The sequence below is a fragment of the Rattus norvegicus genome, chromosome 13 (assembly GCF_021556685.1).
Source record: "Rattus norvegicus strain SHRSP/BbbUtx chromosome 13, alternate assembly SHRSP_T2T, whole genome shotgun sequence".
NCBI lineage: Eukaryota > Metazoa > Chordata > Mammalia > Rodentia > Muridae > Rattus > Rattus norvegicus.
In genome coordinates, this window is record NC_141546.1 from 33,446,313 (window position 1) to 33,470,727 (window position 24,415).

At 38.1% G+C, this 24,415-nt stretch overlaps 1 protein-coding gene across 6 annotated transcripts in view; it reads right to left on the minus strand.

Annotated features, from left to right (window-relative positions):
• The window catches only part of Ptpn4 (protein tyrosine phosphatase, non-receptor type 4), a 180,133-nt gene that overhangs the window by 127,879 nt on the left and 27,839 nt on the right, over positions 1 to 24,415 (minus strand). For all 6 annotated transcript variants that reach the window (XM_087579984.1, XM_087579983.1, XM_087579982.1 and 3 more), the window contains 2 exon segments: positions 16,604 to 16,758; positions 418 to 525 (listed from right to left, as the gene is read on the minus strand). Coding sequence is in view for 4 of the 6 variants with exons in the window: in XM_087579983.1 (XP_087436109.1) it covers positions 418 to 525; positions 16,604 to 16,741 (246 nt within the window). In the remaining 2 variants the exon portion in view is untranslated.

Below are 24,415 nucleotides of genomic sequence, written 5' to 3' on the forward strand. Positions count from 1 at the left end.
AAAGCCATGGTTCTGAACCTTCCCAATGCTGAGATCCTTTAATACATGTTATGAACCCAAACCATAAAATTATTTTCATTGCTACTTCATAACTAATTTTGCTAAGGAGTCACTACCCACAGGTAAGAACCACTAATATAAAGGTACCTTATCCTTCCTGTTTGGTATTCTCTTTAGAGCAATAGGCCTCTTTTTAGGTGTCTGAGATTCAATGAAACTAGTACTACACTTCCAGCTACAATTAACTAACAGAAGTGGACTCATACACTTTAAAACACCAAGAAAAGTACAACAGTCAAGGAAATGGAGTCTAATTATTCAATTAAAAATGTTAAAACTCATTAAATCAAAAAAGGCTTTATATAATGAACACAGAAAAAAACTATGAGGAAATGAAAGGCAACCATTTGAACTTACTGGGTTATCTGTGGAATCATCAGCCAACTGTAAACCAAAATAGTCTCGCTCAGTCAGATCAAGATGCTTGAAGACTATATCCAACAGAACTTGCCCCTGATCATGTTTCTGAAAGAAAAATAATATGAAAGCATCTTTAATAGGCTGTGTCTTATTTTGAGACAGGATCTCACTAAGCAGCCCCAGCTGGCTTTAAACTCACAGAGTTCCATGTACTTCCTGAGTGCTAGGATTAAAGGTATGAGCCACCATACCTAGTGCTTTATGTTTTTTTAACCATGCACACATTTTTGTCTTCTTTCTTTAATACTACAATAGCCACTGTTGTTATATCAATGACTTGGTTGAGAGTAAAGCTTCTCATGTGATATAATTCTTTTTAAAGAAAACGGTTTAAAGAGAAATGCATCCTATAGACTATTACCCTGGTATTTTCATCATTTTATATTGTTGTCACAATAACATATGTCCGTGTACATATGTATATATGTCAAAGCTATCTCTCTATGCCTTTTATTCTTTATTGAAATACGATTAGAAGGTTGACTACAGTCTAAATACAGTTTTGTGTAAAAGTCATAAAAGGTAGAAGATGGAAAATCTTTGCAGATATTTGAGAAAGGCCTTTGATTTATCAGAATATAACTTTGTAATTACAGATTTTTAGAAAATGTCTCACTTTAACCTTACCATTCAGCTACTAAACACATTCTAAAAGACATTTCTGAATAATTTACTAAATGAGTAAAAATAATAAATAAAAAATAATTAACTAGTTCATCAATAACAATAGAAATTAAACTGAGGTATTACAGTAACATGCCATGAGTAGAAAACAAAAAACAAAATTCAATGAGTAAGATAAAAATATTTTTAAATTACAAAACTGTAAAATGACACATATTGTTGGGATACAGTGAGAAAATTGTGTGTGCATACAGAAATATTCATCTGTGTGTGCATGTGGATATCAGGTTGATAACAGATATCTCCTTACTGTGCTCCATATTTTTTCACATTATTTTTATATTTGTCTACTTATGTCTATAGAAGAGCATATGTACATGCTACGGTACATATGTGGGGGTTAGGGTTCAACTTTCAGGAGTCAATTCTCACCTTCTACCATGTGAGTTCCAGTGATTAAACTCAGAAGTTAAGATTGTTGGCAAATACCTCTTCCCATGGAGCCATCTTGCCTACCACGCCCTCTCTTATTTTTGAGTCACAGACTATCACTGAACCTGATGCTCCATTTAGGATAAACCTGATAAACAGAAAGTTCCCAGGATCCTCTTGTTTCCACACCCCATCCTGAAGTTAGATAGGTGCTGTTTGCACCTATATAGATGAGTACTGAAGGTCTAATTTTAGACCCTCATACTTGTATTCTTTACATCCAACAAAACCATCTGCCCAGCCTAAATCTGTAAGCATTAAGCAAAAACAGTAATCAACTACTTCAGATACCTAAACACCAAAATAAAATCCAATATTGAAGGAAATAGCTTAAACACATCAAATATGTTCACTAGAAAAATACAGTAGTGGTATATTTTATTATCACTAAAATTTCCTCTCATTGGCTGTAGTCAGAAATATTCTAAATAAAGTCAGAAACAATCTCAGAGTTGAGAGGACATTGTTTTCTATAATGTAAAGTATAAAGGTAGAGCTAATCAGCCAATGAGAAACAATCGAGAACTAGGTTCCTTCCCTTCTACCTCATCTGCCTTCCAGTGCTGGCTGCACTCGCAGGCCTTTAGTAGCATTACTAGCAGATCCAAGATCCCCATTCATACCCGATGATGTCCAAGAGAACAAACATACTTGTAAACTTACCACGCAAAAAGACTACATATCACGTCTTACTGGTCAAAACTGTGTTAAGACTGACAACCAGTGAAGGAAGTATGTGCTTCAAATAGTGTCAGTGCCCTTTTGGTTACCAGCATTAAAACAAAATTAAGTACTGATGCATCTTCTCTACCTTTTCCCCATTCTGATTAAATTGGTCCAGGGAAAAGATTACAGATTACTTCTTAAAAGCTCCATAGGTGGGGCTGGGGAGATGGCTCAGGGGTTAAAAGAATTTGCTGGGGGAGGGGAAAAAAAAAGAATTTGCTGATATTGCAGAGGACCCAGGTTCCATTCCCAGTACCCACACAGTAGCTCACAACCATCTGTAACTCTAGTTCAAGGGGATTTGATGCTCTCTTCCCACCTTCCTGGACAGCAGGCACACAAGTATCTACAGACATACATGCAGTCAAAACATGTACACATTTAAAATGAAATGTTTCTTGCTATACTTCCAGTTTAAATGCAAATAATAAACTGATTAAAATACATTAAAGTTTTTAAAATTTGAAACAAAAGCTGCCGTGTGGTTTTGTGTGGTGAAATGGAGATGTTAATAATAAAGACAAAAAGGACTGGAAAGGTGGCCAAATGCCTTTGTTGCTTTTACAAAGGACCAGAGTTCAGTTTCTAAAACTCAAATGGTGACTCACACCCATTCATAACTCTAGTTCTGAATGATCAGTGCCCCTCTTCTAACCTCTATATAGACATACATGCAGCAAAATACACACATAAAACAAAAATAAATCTAAAAAGCAGAAAGTTCAATTAAGAGATAGTATACTAATAGTATTTTGATGACCTAAATTACAGTATCACGGATGACAAAGTCATATGGACCAATTCCAAAGTAGTAGATTAGTAAAAAGGGAATTGACTATAGGAAAGGGGAAAAAATGACACAAATGACACATCACATTTGTATGTCTGGATTAGCAAATGGATTCCTGATGGTGCTACTTGTTAATTTAAAAGGAACAATATAAGAAATACTACAGTTGCTTCCAGTTTCTGCCAGTGCCCTGAGCTGACCCTGTGCCACAGTTCTCTGTACCTAGATCCCTGGGAGGATGGCGGGGGCAGGGGGGTAGTGGTGGTGGGCGGGGTTGGGATCTGGTCTACCAGAAGTGGTGATACACAGGTGAGACCACCATATCTGCTCACATTCCCAGCCCAAGAAGACACAGGAACTGAGGAGCAGTCTGGGGCATGATCCTTCCAGTTTCTGTCTATGCCATGAACTAACCCTGTGCCACAGCTCTCTATACCCAGATCCCCCTGGGAGAGAGCTGGTCTCCTGGTAGTGCTGGCACACAGGCTTATAGAAGGGTCAAGCCACTGTCAGAGACAGCAAGATCAGCTAACACCAGAGATAAGCAGATGGCGAGGGGCAAGTGCAGGAACTTAAGCAACGAAACCAAGGCTACTTGGCATCATCAGAACACAGTTCCCCCACCACAGCAAGCCCTGGAAACCCCAACATACCAGAAAAGCAAGATTTTGATTTAAAATCACAACTCATGATGTTAGAGGATTTTAAGAAGGACATAAGTAACTCCCTTAAGGAAATACAGGATGACACAGATAAACAGGTAGAAGCCCTTAAAGAGGAAAGAAATACTACAATCCATGAGAGAAGTTTAGTTTCAAAAGCAATGAGCTTTGAAAAAAAAAAAAAGAGGAGGAAGAAGATTTTAAAAACACAAGTGAGAGACCAGTGAGGTGTTTCAGCAGTTAAGAGCACTCACTGGGGGTTGGGGATTTAGCGCAGTGGTAGAGCGCTTGCCTAGGAAGCGCAAGGCAAGGCCCTTCCTAAAAAAAGAAAAGAAAAAAAAAGAGCACTCACTGGCTGCTCTTGCACAGGACCTGGGTTCAGACCACGACACCCATAGGATGTCTCACAACTACCTATAACTCCAGTTCCAGGGGATTGCATGCTCTCACTCTGGCCTTCATGGGCACTACATGATCATGCTGCATATAAATACATATAGGTAAAACACTCAAACATAATAAGTAAAAATAGTCTTTGAAAGAGGAAACCAGACGAGTGGTTTGCTGGATCTCTTTGTCCCTCTTCCTAATGTGGCCATATTGGAAAAAGTTGGGCTCATTATTTTAAAAATGCAAATGAAAAAAGAAATAATCAGTTCATCCCTTGCTTCATTAACTTTCTGTTGTAAACACCACAATAAAACAGACTGGGTAAGTTTAAACCAAAAGCCCTTCATTTTGAACAACGGCTCTGAAAGTACAAAGCAAAGGGACCACATATACCAACACCCTTCTTGCTGGCAGAGTACAGGTCATGAAGGTATCATGAGCAAGAGACAGAAAACGTGTGCATATTTTATAATTTAGATATGAAATATCCTCCACAGGCTCATATGTTGAAGAGATGATCCTCAGCTGGGTATGCTATTTGGGGAGGGATTGAATAAGTAAGGTACTAGGGGCTGCATCTTGCCCTGGATCCTTCCTGTCTTTCTGCTTCTTGGTGTTCACCAAGAAAGCAGCTTTGTTTTACTACAGATCTCATTATGATGTTCTACCTAACACATCAAGAGACCATGAAATCACAGTAAATTGTTTCACTATCGGGTATAACAGAAATGAAAAGCTAACAGAAAAGTGGAAGTCACGACATGAGATAGATACTGCCACTGCCTAACCACAGGGTTCTTTTTCTAAAGTGGTGTTCATTCAGGGAAAAGTGTGGGAAACTGTGATGAAAAGAGCTACATAGGCCACAGCATGATGTAGGGGGGATTTAAAGGTGGGAAAAGACTAACAGGACTGTAGACAATGAAGGTCAGGTTCATGAGGTTTGGGATGAGAATAAAGACTATATGACTAGAGGGCATTCCACTGTATAGTGTAGCAAAAAAAACTAGCATCTTGTCTGTGCCTGAGACTGTGAATGAAGCAGAATTTAATGGTGATGTATTAATTAATCTGATGGAAGAAATCCAGCACTCAGGCTATGAATGGTTAGTGAATAGTACAGTCATTGCTAGCCTTTTGTTTGTTTTTAAGCACACAGGACAGAAAAAAAAAAGATTGGGAAAAATACATAGTTTGGCCAAAAATTTATGTAGTCTGGCATTTAAAACTTGCTGACAATAGGCTGCAGTTGCTAAAGAAATTGGGAGGTCGTTTTAAAAGCCTAGGATTTTGTACCAGGAACATAGGAAAACGTCCTTGATGATGCCTTAGAATCAGTGAGACTACCACCCACGCCAGAGTCAAGAATTTAAAAGTATAAAACTCATTGGAAAAGACTTTCCCTTGAGCATAGAGAGTGCAACCTTGCTTGCACCAGACCACTCCCAGAAGCATTTTCTATGAACCCAGTAGTATCAGGAACAAGGAGCCTGCTTCAACTATGGTCAGCTACCACTCATGCTGGCAGCAAAAGCTTGACTTTGTTCACATAAGGGTTTTGCAGGCATGCAGATTATAAGAACTTCAAGGTCACAAAAGTTTCTACCCACATTTCAAAGGAAAGCCTGTAAAGCCAGGCGATGTGCAGAATGGCCATATTCCTTACAGGCTGCCACTAAAAGGGTGACAAATAGAGCAGATAAAATTGCCCAGATGAGAATAAAAGAAAACAGCTGAGGGAGAGACTTGCCATGTACTAACAATTCTCAGTAGGATGTTTTTAAAAGGCAGTTAATTAATATTTGATTAGTTGAGTCAGTGAATGATAAAAATAGTATACTGAAACAATTCCAAAGTTTATGTGTGGTTTTAGTCTCTCTGTTATTACTGCCAGCCCTTCAATTTCCCTTGTTTCACCAGTAAAAGAACAAGGCATTTGGAGAATCGCTATAGCTCAAGGGATAATAAATACATCTACAGATACCTTAGGGTAAACTATTTTTACAAGTAAAGACTAATCCTAACAATGTATTAAGCTTTGTGGCTAGAGTTTTAAGACAACAATAACTGCCTAACTAATCAAACATCCTTTTTGGTAGGTTAAGAAGGAAGAGAGATGTTTGAGACCTGGCTATAGGGAAGACCAAGCAGCTGCTCTATAGACATAGGCGGAGACCCACACTCTTCAGAAAGCAGTTTCATGACCTTAAACTATGTGAACTCTAGCTTCAACAGTACCATAGCTGTACTGTATGGAACCTAGGACTGAATGAGTGTAATTAAAGCTAATGTAGTGAAAAGGGGAAAGTCCACAGCCAAGCTGGGACTCCTTACAAGAACTATAACCTGATTCATTTTGCATACACAGTTCACATATATGCATGTGTATATCTTTACTGAAAACTAAAAGGATTCTGCATTTTAAAATGTAATTAACTAACCTGGATGGTACATGAGGTACCTATTTATAAAGATGCTCTTCTGAAGACCAACAGGACACAGGGGAGAGTTCCCTCCATGTTATAATTATAATGGCTCTTAAAAGACCAAAATCCTTTGGTCATTAACAGAAGATAGACTTGGATCACCTTTCTGGATGAAGAATATCTCCAGGAATAGACCTTCATAATAGACAATAGCAACTTCAAAAAGATAAGTAGTGATTTTTATAAGATTTCAAAATATGAAACAGAAAGTAACTGAGGAAGGCACACAAGATTTACCTCTGGCCTTCATGTACATACATATACATGCACACAACACACACATGCAGGCACGCATACAATAGAAATGTTTTTTTAAACTTATTTTTAAAAACTCGTTAATAAAACACAAGTGGAAACAAAGCATAACTGAACCTTTTTTTTTTTTTTTTAAATTAAGGCCAGTAAGATAGCTTAATGGGCAAAGGTACTGGGGTCCATGTACTGTTTTGTTTGCTTGTTTGGTAACCAATATTATACTGGAACTCTGTATAATGCTTGTAGTCATTGAACTGAAAATCCTTCTTTAGGTTCCACATGTTGGGATTATAGGTATATACCATCACGAAAATATTAGTAATATTTTTCCAGTGCTGAGGGTTAAGCCTACCACCTCAAGTACTGACTCTACCACTGACGCATGTCCTCAGCCCCAATTTTTTATTATACTAAGCCGCCTCCCTATATTACACTGTTATTGCATAGCAACTGTTTAAAATTCTTAGTTTTAATTTTGATCTTGGATATATTTAAACTAACAATCTGATACCTAGAAATCATATAATCCAGGACCAGATCTAAGTCGGCGTCCAAGGATTTTTGCAAAACTAGTAGACTTTTCATACAAAATATAATTAAGAATATAAATTGTCTCATAATAACTACAAGTAATATAATACAGGCACCGTGGTGATGCCGGTACTCCCAGCACTCAAGAGATAGAGACAGAGACAGAGGCAGAGGCAAGACTATATCCTAGCTGCTTTCTGTGGCCATGATAAAACAACCTGAACAGAGCAACTTAAGGGGAAGGTGGGGGTTGGGGATTTGGCTCAGTGGTAGAGTGCTTATCTAGGAAGCGCAAGGTCCTGGGTTCGGTCCCCAGCCCCGAGGGGGAAAAAAAAAAGGGGGAAGGTGCCTATTTTAGCTCAGAACTCCTGCGTATACTCCATCATTGGTGTGAAGTTAAGACAGCAGGAACTTGAAGCATCTAGTCATAGTATACCCACAAGTAAACAGAGCACATATACACACCCTCCCTCCTTTTTGCCTACTTCATAAAATAGAATCACCCACATTCATGTTAAGTTTTCCTACCTCAATTTTAATGCAATTAAGCAAAATCTATCATAAACGTGGCCACAAACCAACCTAAACTAGACAATCGCAAGACTATCTTCTTAGGTGATTCTAGATTGTACAAGTTGACAGTTAAAAGTAACTATTACAGAAAACACAAATTCAAGGCCAGTCTAGTATACTAGTATAGTGAGTTCCAGGTGAGCCAGGGGTACACAGCAAGAACCTGTCTCAAAATAAAAGAATTACACAATAATAAAAATAAGTGGCACTGGAGCTAGACAGTAAATGATTCAGTAGTTAAGAACAGTTTTTTGAGAGCAGGAAGACAAGCACCGCCACACCTGAGAGCAGAGGTAAGACACTTTTCTGGTATCAAGTGACCTGGTTAGTAGATTCAGGATATACAAAGGCAGAATCCTCTGTGTCAGGGCACTTCCTATTTCTGGTTCTGCCCATAAGTGAACTGCTACCATCTCACAGCTCCCTGCACCCAATCCCACGGGGTTAGAGAGCTGACCACTGAGCCCGAAGGACAGACTGCCACCTCTGCACACCTCTGCCCACATCCCTGGTCAAAGGGGAAACTGCACAGTGCCTCTGGACACGGGGATACAGGAACAGACAGCAGTTGGTACCTGTGGTTCTGGTCTGCGCCCAGGACCGAACTGAACTGGCCAAATAGCTCCCTGCACCCAAATCCCCTGGGGGAGAGAGCTGGACCCTCAGAAGTGTGGATACTCCTGAGAAGCCAGAGGAGACTACCCTCTGCCCACAGTCAAGAACCAAGAGGGAATGGCATAGTGCCAACTGTGCCCATGGACTGCAAGGACCTACAAGCAATCAGGGGCAGGACGCTTTGACTCCTGCCCGCACCTACAGCTGGAAGACAGTCTCCAGGAACGCCGACAGACCTGAAATCAGAGCACCTGTTCTCAGGAAAGGCTGGAAGAAAACAGGAAAACAGTTCTACATGAGTGCTGACACAGAGGCCTACAGCAGGGCCAAGTCACTCCCAGAAACAGCAAGACAAGCAAACACCAGAAACAACCCAATGGCTACAGGTAAGTGCAGGAACCTAATCAACAGAAACCAAGACTACTTGGCATCATCAGAGACCAGTTCTCCCAACAAAGAAAGTACTGGTTATCCAAACCAGGAGCTGGTTCTTTGAGAAAAATCAACAAGATAGATAAACCCTTAGCCAGAATAATCAGAGGTCACAGAGAGTGTATCCAATTTAACAATATCAGAAATGAAAAGGGAGACATAACAACAGAATCTGAAGAAATTTTTAAAAAATCACCAGATCCTACTACAAAAGCCTATATTCAACAAAACTGGAAAATCTGAAGGAAATGGACAATTTTCTAGACAGATACCAGGTACCAAAGTTAAATCAGGAACAGATAAACCATCTAAACAACCCCATAACTCCTAACAAAATAGAAGCAGTCATTAAAAGTCTCCCAACCAAAAAGAGCCCAGGTCCAGATGGGTTCAGTGCAGAATTCTATCTGACCTTCATTGAAGACCTCATACCAATACTGTCCAAACTATTCCACAAAATAGAAACAGACAAAGCACTACCAAATTCCTTCTATGACGCCACAATTACTCTTATACCAAAACTACACAAAGACCCAACAAAGAAAGAGAACTTCAGACCAATTTCCCTTATGAATATTTGCACAAAAATACTCAATAAAATTCTTGCAAACCGAATCCAAGAACACATCAAAACCATCATCCATCATGATCAAGTAGGCTTCATCCCAGGGATGCAGGTATAGTTTAATATACAAAAATCCATTAATGTAGTCCACTATATAAACAAACTCAAAGATAAGAACCACATGATCATTTCATTAGATGCTGAGAAAGCATTTGACAAAATTCAACACCCCTTCATGATAAAAGTCCTGGAAAGAACAGGAATTCAAGGCCCATAACTAAACATAGTAAAAGCCATATACAGCAAACCAGTAGCTAACATCAAACTAAATGGAGAGAAACTTGAAGCAATCCCACTAAAATCAGGGACTAGACAAGGCTGCCCACTCTCTCCCTACTTATTCAATATAGTACTCGAAGTTCTAGCCAGAGCAATCAGACAGTGAAAGGAGGTCAAGGGGATACAAACTGGAAGGGAAGAAATCAAAATATCATTTGCAGATGATATGATAGTGTACTTAAGTGACCCCAAACGTTCCACCAGGGAACTACTTAACCTGATTAACAACTTCAGCAAAGTGTCGGGTATAAAATTAACTCAAACAAATCAGTAGCCTTCCTCTCCTCAAAGGATAAACAGGCTGAGAAAGAAATTAAGGAAATGACACCCTTCACAATAGTGCCAAATAATATAAAGTAACTTGGTGTGTCTTTAACCAAGCAAGTGAAAGATCTGTATGACAAGAACTTCATGTCTCTGAAGAAAGAAATTGAGGAAGATCTCAGAAGATGGAAAAATCTTCCATGCTCATGGATTGGCAGGATTAATACAGTAAAGATGGCCATTTTGTCAAAAGCAATCTACAGATTCAATGCAATCCCCATCAAAATTCCTACTCAATTCTTTATAGAGATAGAAAGAGCAATTTGCAAATTCATTTGGAATAACAAAAAACCCAGGATAGCAAAAACTATACTCAATAATAAAAGAACTTCTGGGGGAATCACCATCCCTAACTTCAAGCAGTATTACAGAGCAATAGTTATTTTTAAAAAAAACTGTATGATATTGGTACAGAGACAGGCAGATAGATCAGTGGAACAGAATTGAAGACCCAGAAATGAACCCACACACCTATGGTCATTTGATCTTTGACAAAGGAGGTAAAACCATCCAATGGAAGAAAGATAGCATTTTCAACAAATGGTGCTGGTTCAACTGGAGGTCAGCATGTAGAAGAATGCAAATTGATCCATTCTTATCACCCTGTTCAAAGCTTAAGTCCAAGTGGATCAAGGACCTCCACATCAAACCAGATCCACTGAAACTAAAAGAAGAAAAATTGGGGAAGAGTCTCGAACACATAGGCACTGGGGAAAATTTCCTGAACAAAACACCAATGGCTCATGCTCTAAGATCAACAAATGGGACCTCATAAAACTCCAAAGCTTCTGTAAGGCAAAAGACACTGCCATTAGGACAAAACAGCAACCAACAGATTGGGAAAAGAGCTTTATCAATCCTACATCCAAAATATATAAAGAACTCAAGAAGTTAGACTCTAGAGAGCCAAATAACCCTATTAAAAAATGGGGAGAGAGCTAAACAAAACATTCTCAGCTGAGGATTATCGAATGGCCAAAAAACACCTAAAGAAATGTTCAACATCCTTAGTCATCAGGGAAATGCAAATCAAAACAACCCTGAGATCCCACCTCACACCAGTCAGGATGGCTAAGATAAAAAACTCAAGTGACAGCAGATGCTGGTGAGGATGTGGAGAAAGAGGAACACTCCGCCATTGTTGGTGGGATTGCAGACTGCTACAACCATTCTGGAAATCAGTCTGGAGGTTCCTCAGAAAATTGGACATTGAACTGCCTGAGGATCCAGCTATACCTCTCTTGGGCATATACCCAAAAGATGCCCCAACATATAAAAGAGACACGTGCTCCACTATGTTCATCGCAGCCTTATTTATAATAGCCAGAAGCTAGAAAGAACCCAGATGTCCTTCAACAGAGTAATGGACACAGAAAATGTGGTGCATCTACACAATGGAATATTACTCAGCTATCAAAAACAATGACTTCATGAAATTCATAGGCAAATGGATGGAACTAGAAAATATCATCCTAAGTGAGGTAACCCAATCACAGAAAAACACACATGGTATGCACTCATTGGTAAGTGGGTATTAGCCAAAAAGCTCAAATTACCCAAGATGCAATCTACAGACCACCAGAAGCTCAAGAAGAAGGATGACCAAAATGCGGATAAATAAAAGGGGAAAAAATATTCCTAGGAGGGGATATGGAAGCAAAGTTTAGAGCAGTGACTCAAGGAATGGCCATTCAGAGCCTGCCCCATATGTGGTCCATATATAGATAGATGGATGGACGGACGGACGGATGGATGGATGGATAGATAGATAGATAGATAGATAGATAGATAGATAGATAGATAGAGCGCGCCACCAAAACTAGATAAGATTGACATAGCTAAAAAATGCATACTGAAAGGGACTGGATATAGATCTCTCCTGAGAGACACATCCAGACCATATCCAGTACAGAGGTCGATGCTAGCAGCAAACCATTGAACTGAGAACAGGACCCCCTTGGGGGGAATCAGAGAAAGGTCTGGAAGAACTTGAAGGGGCTCGAGACGCCATATGAACAACAATGCCAAGCAACCAGATCTTCCAGGGACTAAACCACTACCCAAAGACTATACATGGGCTGACCCAGGGCTCCAACTGCATATGTAGCAGAGAATAGCCTTGTTGGGGCACCAGAGGAAGGGGAAGCCCTTGGTCCAGCCAAAGTTGAACCCCAAGTGCAGGGGAATATGGGGGGGGGGATAAGGGGGAGGTATAGGGAGAACACCCGTATGGGGGAGGGGGAGGGGAGGGAATGGGGACTTATGGACAGGAAACTGGGAAGCGGAATAGCATTTGAATTGTAAGTAAAGAAATATATCTAGTAAAAAATTAAAAATAAAAAAAGAACAGTTCTTGCTCTTGGAGAGGATCTGGGCTCAGTTCCCAGCATTCACATGATGGGTTAACAACCATCCACCAACTCCAGTTACAGGGAATCCAACGACCACTTCTGAACTCCACAGGCAACAGGCATGCATTTAAAAAAATATACATACAGAGCAAAACATTCATATACATAAAATCAAAAATCAAAAAAGATTTTAAGTGACATAAAACCCATGATGGCATGGTGCTCGTATTGCTCAGTGTCAGAGTGCTTCGTTAGCATGGATGAGACCTAGCGTTTGATTACTAGCACTATGAAAGGAAAAGTACTGACAGGCATATGGCAGAAACAAGCAATTAAGTATTGGTATGATCAGAGAGAAAGAAGTGAGCAAGAGATGAGAAGAGATGAGAGTGGGAGAAAAGCTTCCGGTGCTATGTAGAAAAAGAGAACTGGAAACTCAAAGGCAGTTGCTGTTCTTGATCCTTAGAAAATGATGAGTTACACTATCCATCAGTAGATCCAGTAATAATCTCAAGTGCCAGCCAGACTACGCTTTCATTCTTTAAGAAAACTGACTACTGTGTGAAGGCCCCCAGAGTTGCATCCAAGCCCAAAAAGAAGAGTAGCATCTTCAGAATGCAGACTCACAACTTCTCATCATTGGTCTATCTGGCGGTGGTTCAACCATAAAATTAGACAACTCTATGGTCAATTATTGTTTTTCTGTGCTGTACTTAACTTTGGCAAGGGATTTATTTTCTTTGGAATCTTTGAGTTGGACAGACATTTAATCATCTTGTCTTTCAAAAGAAGATGTCATTGCTGACACAGCACAAACAGGTGCCACTATGATGAGAAGTTATGAGGGAGAGAGGAGAGAAAGAGAAGCTGAGCAGTTCATGCACTATGAAGAGAAGCGAAAATGGAGACGCAGAGGTGGTGAGGAACAGCCTGATGTGAGTAGCCTGCACTGCTACCTGAGGCCATGGTGATGTCCTGGCCCATAAGGGCTATGTCTGGGTCTATGTTGATGTCAGTGGCTTATGTTACCACTAAAGGCTATGTGGAATTCCCTGGTCTGGGCTGCCACCTAGGGCCATGTTGATGTCTGAGGCCTGAGCAAAGCTGGTCTTACCCCTTACCAGCTGCAGCACTTGTGGGACCTGGCTGTACCTTCCTTGTGCAGCACTACAGAGCTGACGCTGGTGGCATGGGTATAGGTGAGTTGCCCTGAGGGACAGACAGACCCACTATCACCCAGGACCAGATCCAGGACTTTGAGTTGGCCCACCCCAACATCTACCCCATTTATGAACTGCTGAAGCATTGTGAAGGGGACAGTCAGGCAGAACCAAAGCTGCAGGATCTCCATGACACAGGGCAACAACAGGATATCCAAAAGGAGTTCCAGTGAGGATCCAATATTGACATCGTAGCAGAAGCCATTTGCTTTGAACCAGACCAATGACTCATTGCAATGAACAGTTACAACTAAAGCTGTTTGGGCAAAAGGGTATACTACGTGACACACAGTTACACACCACAGCTTCTTACACAGCGAGATTTTTGATTTGTTTTCTTTTTGGGGAGGATTTTCAAGGGTGGATATGGAGGGACAAGGAGGTGTGTAGGATCGGGATACATGATGTGCAATTCACAAAGCATCAGTAAAAAAGTTAGAGAAAAATTAATGAATCCATGATGTAAGCTAACATTGTGCTAAAATTAAGTAGTTATTCAATGTAAATTATCTACTTCCAGATTGCTTTGTACATGGGAAGTTTTTCTAAACTACAGAAGAAGCAGCTAAAACTATCAGCTTTGATGTTTATCATAAACAAAGGGAAACATTTACACATTCAGGAAAAAAGTGATAACACTATTACTAACTCTTCATATATAGCAGCTGTTGCTTTACTTTGTGGAAACTAAATAAATTTCTATGCTAAAAAATAGGGGGCTAGAAAGATGACTCTGCAGTTATGAACACGGGCTGCTCTTCTAGAATATCTGCACTCCAGTAATGACTTGGTAGCTCACAATAAGTAAAAGGGGATACAATGCTGGCTTCTGGCTTCCAAGAGCATCAGGTATGCATGTGGTACACTGTCTGGAGTTGTTTTACTGCGTCTCTGAAGCAGAGGAAAAAAAGAAAAAAAAGAAAAGTTTGCCTGCCAGGCAGAGTCCAGACGAGTCAGGGCCTGTTGGCAGGTCCTAGCCTGATGAGGCATGGAATGGTAAGAGGAGGTGCACCTGAGGCTCAAGGCTCAAGGCCAGGAACTGAAGATTCTGTTGACCTTAGTGGAAGGAACAGAGAAGGTTTTGGAATGAGAATTCTACTTTTTATTCTGATTGGCAATCTACTCTTCATCTATTAGTAGACAGAATACAAAAGAAATAGAAAACACACTGAGCTATTGACTAATTTTCTTATAAATAATAAAATTTTCAGTACTTTTGCAACTTGTTTTCAAATATGAAATGAAATTTAGAATTTTTAAAGCTATATACTAGGTAATATTCAGAGAATTTAAGTTAAAAAAATATAGTAAGCAGGACTAACAAGATGGCACAGTGGATAAAGGCATTCGCCTCACAAGCCTCGCCATTTGGGTTTGGTCTCCAAATCCCATGCAAAAGTGGCAGAAAGAGAAAACGAGGTCCACAAAGTGGTCCTCTGACCTCCACATTCACACTGTGGCATGTGTGCCTCCAAATTCCATGCACATGAATGTAATAAGTAAAATTAAGTCTAGAGAGACACAAGGAAGGCATCAGGAATCAGATGATACATCATGGCAGAGACTTGGATATGAATACGCACTACATATTAATTAGCATCATACAAATAATATAAATTTGGGAGTATGACAATGATTTTGTATTACTGTTAAGACTCTCAAAATGCTAAATACATATTGGTGTGTCCACCACTTACTTTCAGAAAGTTCAGGGAGAAACGAGAAAGAGAAGGTAAATGTACAAAATGTTAACACCAGCTCAGACTGGACAAAGGGAGCCTTGGAACACTACTCTTCCATTCCCTACAGATTTGAAGTTTTTAAAATAAAAAAGGTGTATGTGTCCACGTATATATTACTAAGACATGAATAAGAACTTAAAAGCCCATAGTAGAAATAATCCAAACACAAACCAAGAAAAAATAGACTAACTAAATAGATATAGGAAAATGGATACATTACGGTATATTCATTCAAAAAACAGCATGCAGCAATGAAAACGACTGACCACATAGGTGAAACTCAAATGACAATGAACAACTGAAGTTTGACAATAATAACAAGAACAAATACTTGTTGAATAAATCTTTTTAGACAATACTTAGGAAAGATCAGTCTTACTACTTATCTTTGTTTAACCAAAGTTGTATTCAGACAGTACAAATATGGCTTTCCTAAAAACATATAAGGTATTTAAGAGAAGAAACTCTTTTCTGGCACCCTTGTGCACCTTATAAATTTACCCATAGACCACTGATCTGTTCATGAACTAGGATGTTCTGCTGTTTGTGAACAGCCAGTGGATAGCACCAGTGAACTAGACTGTTGGGGGGAGGGTGGCAATGGGGGGAGGGTGGGGAGAGGAACACCCATAAGGAAGGGGAGGGGGGAGGGGGATGTTTGCCCAGAAACCGGGAAAGGGAATAACACTCGAAATGTATATAAGAAATACTCAAGTTAAAAAAAAAAAAAAAAAAAAAAAAAAGGGCTGGAGAGATGGCTCAGCCGTTAAAGGCTAGGCTCACAACCAAAAATATAAGAAAGACTCAGTTTAAATGAGCAGGAATACTTTTTATAAACTTGCATCAAAAAGACTTCCTTAACTATGACTGTTTAAATTATACTATAACTTAATGGTTTTAGTTTTAAGATAAATCTAAATTCAGACTAATATCCAGAGATACTGAAGATGATAATGATAATGATGATGATATGAACGCTAAGGAGAGAAAAAAACAAAATACTCACATTAACTCTGAATGCCTGTACAGTGTTATCCAGAAGAAGAATGTTGCAAACCACCTCTGTATGCTGTCTGTCTCGGGCCAACTCTGATGCTCGGACATTGTAGGTTCTGCCAGCAGGCAATCGGAAACGTGCGGTCATTACTGTCCGCACAAAACCTAGGTTTAAAAAACAGAAATCACTAAATATAAGGACAGTGGAAGACATGCTATAGCTTTAAAAAGTAAAGTTAATTCACATTTCAGATTAAAATATGGACAAAAAAATTATAAATTTTGAAACATCAAGATTAAGAAAGTGGTTATAAAATAGATATATATTTAGATTATCTAAGTTAAATTACAAACCACTCTAAAGAAATTTATTTTGAAATGTTTTACGAGAAGGATAAAATTTTTGGGAAGTCATACTCCAATACAAATTCTATGTGTAGAAGGAGTGTGGGAGCTCAGCAAGTTGGATATGACTCACTGATGTATTTTTTAAACATATTGAAGAAGGCAACAGGGAGAAGACTGTTTCAATTCACTCTACTTTTTCTTCTTTCTTCTTACTTAAAAAGAAGCTGTAGAATAATAATAAGAGTGGAGATAATTCTACTTCAGTTTCAGCCAACTATTCCATCTTTTTTTTAATGAGGGAGGGGGGGTGACAGGGCCTTACTATGAACTGGGTTGGCCTGGAACTCCTGCCTCAGCCTCCCAAACTGGTGGTATTACAGGCATGTGCAATGTGCCTAGCTCTCTGCCATGTTAAATTTTTAAATAAGTAGAGAAAAAACTAGGTCATCTATCTACTGTCAATAATGGCTATTAAAAGACAATGAAATTGTACTTTCAATATTCTGAAAGAAAATTATTCAGAACATGGAATTCTACACCCAAAAACTAACAATCATATTAGAGAGAGAAAAAAATGTCAGACATTCCATACAACTTCACATTAAAGATAATGTAACAAAGGAAATTGTTGCTGTTGTTGCTGTTATTTTAGTTTACTTTTTAAGACAGGATTTCTCTGTGCAGCCCTGGTTGTTCTGGACCTAGTTCTTTAGATGGAGCCGGCTTCACACTCAGAAAGCCATCTGGCTCTGCCTTTCAAGTGCTGGGATTAAAGGCATGCACCATAAACAATAAGTAGTAAACTATATAATCAGTAAACAAATACTATTAGAAATACTAATAGAAGTAGAAATACTAATAGAAACAGGCTTTCAAGTCAGTAGTATTCAGTAACTGGAGTTACTATCTCATAGATAAAAGATGAAAGGAAATGTTAACACTACATTTAATAAAACTAATATACAAGAAGTGTTTTAATATGCTGACGAGGAGGGACTAATCAGATAAGATTCTTCAGTTAAAAGACAACTGCTGGCCTAATAGGAAACAAACAATAAAAACTACCTCCAAGAAACTCAACACATTATAATATAGTAGATGGTGTAACAATGGGAAAAGATACATCACAGAAACCATCAACAAAAGGAGGAGTAGCTACATTAATATTACATAGCTAGACTTTACCCTCAGAGGAAATTAACAGGGAGAAGAATGACACAGTAATAAACAAACAAGACAATAATCCACAGGCACAAAATATTTTAATCAAAATTAGAAAACTGAAATAAAAAAGACAAATCCACAATGAAAAGCTCATTTCTCAATAGCTGGCATAATTAAAGAAATTAGGGGGTTGGGGATTTAGCTCAGTGGTAGAGCGCTTGCCTAGCAAGCGCAAGGCCCTGGGTTGGGTCCCCAGCTCCAAAAAAAAGAAAAAAGAAAAAAAAAGAAATTAGTAAAAATATAGAACAATATAATTAACTACCAGGATCCAATAAGCATTTATAAAACACCTTGTCACTGATAGTAGAACACATATAACTTCCAAATGTTCCTTAACAAATTACAATGAAAGACCATATCCTAGGACACAAAACAAAACTAAATATCCTTAAGGAAATAAAATTCTACAAAATATGGTCCCTAAGAATAAAGAATTAAACTAGAAATTAAGAATAGAACAATCTCCAAACACAAGGAAGTAAACAGCATACTTTCTTTTTTTTTTTTTAAAGATTTATTTATTTATTATAGAGGAGTACACTGTAGCTGTCTTCAGACACACCAGAAGATCTGGTGCATCAGATCTCATTACAGGCACCATGTGGTTGCTGGGAATTGAACTCAGGACCTCTGGAAGAGCAGTCAGTGCTCTTAACCACTGAGCCATCTCTCCAGTCCCAACAGCATACTTTCAAATGTACACATGGGACAAAAACGAAATCTTAAAGGAAACCAAAATTTAAAAAAAAATGCATAGAACTAAGTAAAACTAAAAATACTATTTAGCAAAATTTGTGGACAGATATGCCACACACCAATAAAGGAAATTTATAGGACTGCATGTATTTAACAGAAAAACAGGACATGCCTCAAATCAATTATCTAATCTCTTAAGAACTCAGAGAAAAGCCTAATAAAATAGTAAACAATGGGAAGGAAATAAAAGAAAACAAAGACTACTATACAACCCCCCCAGAAGGAAAAAGAAAAATCAACTGGGATGCAAAGCTGATCCTTTTAAAAGATCAATGAACCAAGATTAACAAAAGAAAAGTAAAAAATATTAACATAGGCTGGAGAGATGGCCACGTTGAAATGGCTGACTGTTCTTCCAGAGGTCCTGAGTTCAATTCTCAGCAACCACATGGTGGCTCACAACTATCTGTAGTGAGATCCTATGACCTCTATGGTGTGTCTAAAGAGAGTGTACTGACATGCATGAAATAAATTATAAATCTTTAAAAAAAAAGTATTAATGTTAGGAATGAAATAGAGCACTATGTGAACCTTGTCAACATCAAAATGATACTGAAAACAATTTGTATTCAAGTGCAGTAATTTGACACATAAAGTGGTCCATTTTCTCATAAGGCACAAAATATCAGAATTTAATTAATATTCAGAACAATTTAAATAGCCCTGTAGCTATTTTAAATTTTGAATAAAAAACCTTAAAACCCCATGGCATGTTCAAACCCAGATGGTTTGCTATTTAAGGGCCGATTACCACTGTGTCTACAATCACAGGAAGCACACAGGCAGCACTTCTCATTTTCATTTCATTCTACTGAAACACCCAAGGCACAGAGAATTCATCACTGTAAGAACTGTATAAGAAGGGTTTTATTCATGAAATGTGGCAAGGCTTATAGTTACACAATTGATCAATGTCATCTACCACATTAAATGAGTAAGGAAAAAATCATATAAGCTTTTCAATCAATGCAGAAAAGCATCTGACAAAGTATACCACAGTAAGAATTCTCAAAAAGAAAACAAAGAAAATCAACATGACTAAAGACATCTATAAGAGCAGTCTATATGGTTACTATCCTAATTAATTTAATGGTTAAAGCCTAAACATTTTCATCCTAAGATCAGAAACAAAGCAAATAATTCAGTGAAAGGGAGAGTAGTGAAGGGCAGGGTGCACACAGAAATAAAACTAGCCATGTTTGTAAATTACGTGGTGTATACATAAAATGCATGGGGTTTAATTTAGAACACAGTCCTATCTATAAAAGCTAAACAAAAAATAAGATGTGCAAATATATCAAAACATATACAACATTATGCTAAGAACTACACAAGATGAGCTGAAGAGATAGATGCTTAGTATGGTAGGTGCCCCACCTCGTATGCCAACCTAAAGGGCTGTTATATAGGCAAGACGTCAATTTTAAATTAAGTTTTTCACTGAATATTTCCGAAAGACATAAGTAATGTTGAACTTGGTATATTTTACCCTTCAAACAAGAATTTTAGTTATTTAAACCATATAGTCTGAAGATTGTTAGAAGTATGTTAAAATATAATTTTGAAAGCTCTGAGAACACCTGGGAATGCTGACTTACTGGTCTGGGATATCAAAGAGTAGTAATATGCCAGGAATTTGGAAACACTGAGAAGGGCTGGAGAGATGGCTCAGTGGTTAAGAGCACTGACTGCTCTCCCAGAGGTCCTGAGTTCAAATCCCAGCAACCACATGGTGTGATCACAACCATCTGTAATGAGATCTGATGCCCTCTTCTGGTGTGTCTGAAGACAGATGCAGTGTATTCATATATAATAAATAAAACTTTAAAAATATTGTTTAAAAAAAGAAAGAAAACACTGAGAAATGTGGGAATTTTTTTTCCAACTGTATACTTTAATTCTAAATAAAATATACTTTGTTTTCTTTTTGGGGGGGGAGACAGGTTTTCACTACTTGAGCTCTTGGCTGGCCTTTGTAGGTGAAGATCTGTCTCCCTCTGAGAACAAAGTGCTGGAATTAAAGGTGTGCACCACCATATTTTCTTTTTGAACATGTATACACATAGACTTGATGAACCATTCTTTTGGTGTCATACCTATGAATACTTCATCAAACTTAGACACTTACGATTTTCTCACATTTTCTTCTAAAAATTTCAGTTTAGGTTGTTCTATGGTTAAGTCTGGTTCATGGAGTTCTTTTGAATATAAAGTGCAAGGTATTATGTGGACTGAGGCTCATTTGTAATGTTGTATGTATACAACTCTCTTTCATGGTTGAAGTGACCCCACCCCGTTAATTTGGGGAAGGGGTGTATGTATACCATGGCATATGTATGGAAGTCAGAAAACAACTTGCCACAGAAGATGCTCTCCTTCCACTACATAGATTCTGGTGAGTCACTGAGCCTGACACTATCTCATTACCCTGACAATGCCATTTTTTGTTGTGGTTACTTTATTCAAAAGCACTCAATGAATCATATTTAAATGTAAAATCTAAAGTGCAAAACTCACACAAACATATAATTTAAAAAGAAATCTTCAAAAACATTTACACTATATTAGGTATAAATAATATACATAAGACTTAAAAGCATACAAAGATACATGCAGGCTTTATGCAAATATTTACCATCTATGTAAAGAACTTGAGACACCCACGGACTTTGGTGTCCTCTGGGGTCCTGGAATCAATCACCCATGGATACCAAAAGACGACCACATATACATTAAATATCCCAGTATAAATAAGAGGGAAATATTAAGGTTAACAACTGTATACTCTTGGGATACAAGAGAACAAAGGCTTTTAAAACAATCTAGAGGAATGAAGTGATCATGTCTTTCATTTTAAAACTTTTACCTCTTTCTCACAAGAATATTATGTTGAATCTAAATTTTTCTATTTTTTTCTTCTATTGTGTACCTTAAGAAATTCTGATTTATATTACTTTTCTAGTGATTAAAACATATGTGCCTTTATTTTGAAAACTAAAATACTGGGTTAGGCCTAAAACATTTTTCTAAATGGTGTTTCTTTTGACTAGCAAATGATCAATTACTTTAAAAATAAACAATCAACTCCTGGTTGAATTTCATGAAGAGAAAAGAACGGAGAAACAGGGCTTGAGCTAACCTTCTTAAGTAACTCTGGTCTCTCTTCCTTTTCTTGATTCCTGGGCCAATATTTCAGGGTTTTAAATTCCCAATACATTCTTTCAACTTCTTGGAAGAAAGTATCCAGGGCAATAGAAGTGCTTAGATTAGAAACACTGTTTAAAATGGAGAAACTCTGAAGAGGTCAATAATCTCAACCTCACAAATAATTTCAACTTAAAAGTCAAAAGCTCTTCCTGTCTTACGTGTAACTTTCAAATTATTAGTTATTCTGTTTTAAATGACTATCTCTAAAAAGTATTGTCATCATTTATCTCATTTATAAGGATTCTTAACTAAATTTATCATTCGTTAAAGGAATGCTCTTCTACTAGCTTATTTGCCTGGTAACCTTGGATTTACTTAATGATTTGTCAATAAAATATACCCAAACACTGGAAAAACAAATACCATTAAAATAATCATTTTCTCCTTTAACTAGCTTTCTATGTTTCATTTGAGAAAGCTAAAACAAAAATACTAACAAATTGAAATTAGAACTTTGAGCTCTGTATAGACCAATAGAGGAGTATTAAATGACCCTAAATTGTAATTATACAAAGCTAAAAGTAAGAAGTCAAAAGAACCTTCTTTACAACAACAACAACACATTGCATGCAGTTTTAATTTAAAATCTCTTGTGTGTTACACTTTATTGCTGGATCAGTGAGAAGCAACAGTGCATCTGGCAAAGCACTGACAACTCTTCTCCGGCTACTTTTCTCAATATCCACAATAGTAATCATAACTTATAGCATATTACTGCCACCATAGTCATAGCTGCACAAATGGAGTATCGCTGAAAATAAATAACATTTGTATAAATAAATCAACAAAAGAAAACAAATGATTGACCTAGAAACAAGTTTCTTTGTCTGAAAATCACAAGAATAACTTTTTTCATGTTAATAGCTCATAAATAAATATAAATAAATAGCAACTTAATAAATATACCCTAGTTACAGTGCTTACTAGTTAGTCTGCATAAAATGTTTGTCCAATTAAAAAAGCACTGAGTTGAGTTAAAGTTCAATATAAGCATAAACTAGAATGTGAAAAAAAACAAAAAACAAAAAACAACTCAGCAACAGGGGGGGCTGGAGAGATGGCTCAGCTGTTAAGAGCACTGACTAGGGACTGGGGATTTAGCTCAGCGGTAGAGTGCTTGCCTAGGGAACGCAAGGCCCTGGGTTCTGTCGGGGGGGCGTGGGGGGGTGGTGCACTGACTGTTCCTCCAGAGGTCCTGAGTTCAATTCCCAGCAACCCAGCAACCACATGGTGGCTCACGACCATCTGGTATGGAATCTGTTGCCCTCTTCTGGTGTGTCTGAAGATAGTAAGTGTACTCATATACATAAAATAAATAAATAAACAAACAAATAAACAAACCTCAGCAACCATTTGAAAGTAATAAAGTTACTTTTTGGTAAATGGTAATCTTTATAATTTCCAATTTTTAAATACAAATAGTAGTCATCTGAAAGGCAACTATAAAATTCAGTACATCCAACTTCATATAAAAAGAATAAAGAAAAGATGAAGAAGCGTTTATAAGAGGTAAAGGAAGACTGCTGGAAACCCACTCCTCCATAAAGGTAAAAGGACACTGGTAATGTATCAAAATCAACATTGTCAAAAGTCTGGAAATTAACAAAAAGGTTGCTTGCTACACCCTGAAGAGCTTTATTTTAAAACAAACAGCTAAACCTCACTAAGAATGAGCTTTGTAGAGTTTTAATGGGATTTCTACCCAGGGCCCAATAATGTAGGCCCTTTGAAAAACCAAAAGGCAAATACCAGAGGGAAGCAAATAGGCTGGCTGACCACATATCTTCACTTCTCCCTCAGCCTCTCCAAATCCAAATTCCCCAGTCTCATTCCCAGCTCTGCAGCAAAACACCAGCTGTAGCCACATTTCCTCACTGTTAGCATCTCTAGTGGATCACCCTGATATCCCCACTCACTGCTTTATCAGAGCCAACTCCAGCAGGTCCCTGGTATTCCACAGGCTACTATGATCAGAGAAGCAAGTAGACTAACTGCTGATGTTCACCTCACCCACTGCTCCTCCAAATCCAACCCCCCAATCTCATCCACAGCAGACCTTGGGGTAACCTTTCTTCACTCTCTACTCCCATTCCAAGGAGACTAAATAAGCAGATCCTGGTGGAAAATTCTGCCTTCCTCTCTCCAAAGAATCCCTTTAGACCCCTAGCCTATCCCCATTCTTAAGTGACAGCTCCCAATTTTAAGACACACATTTTACCTGGAACCCCTTCCCCCAGTAGTCACATCTGGCATGATCCCAAAATGTTATCAACACCTGGAATTACAA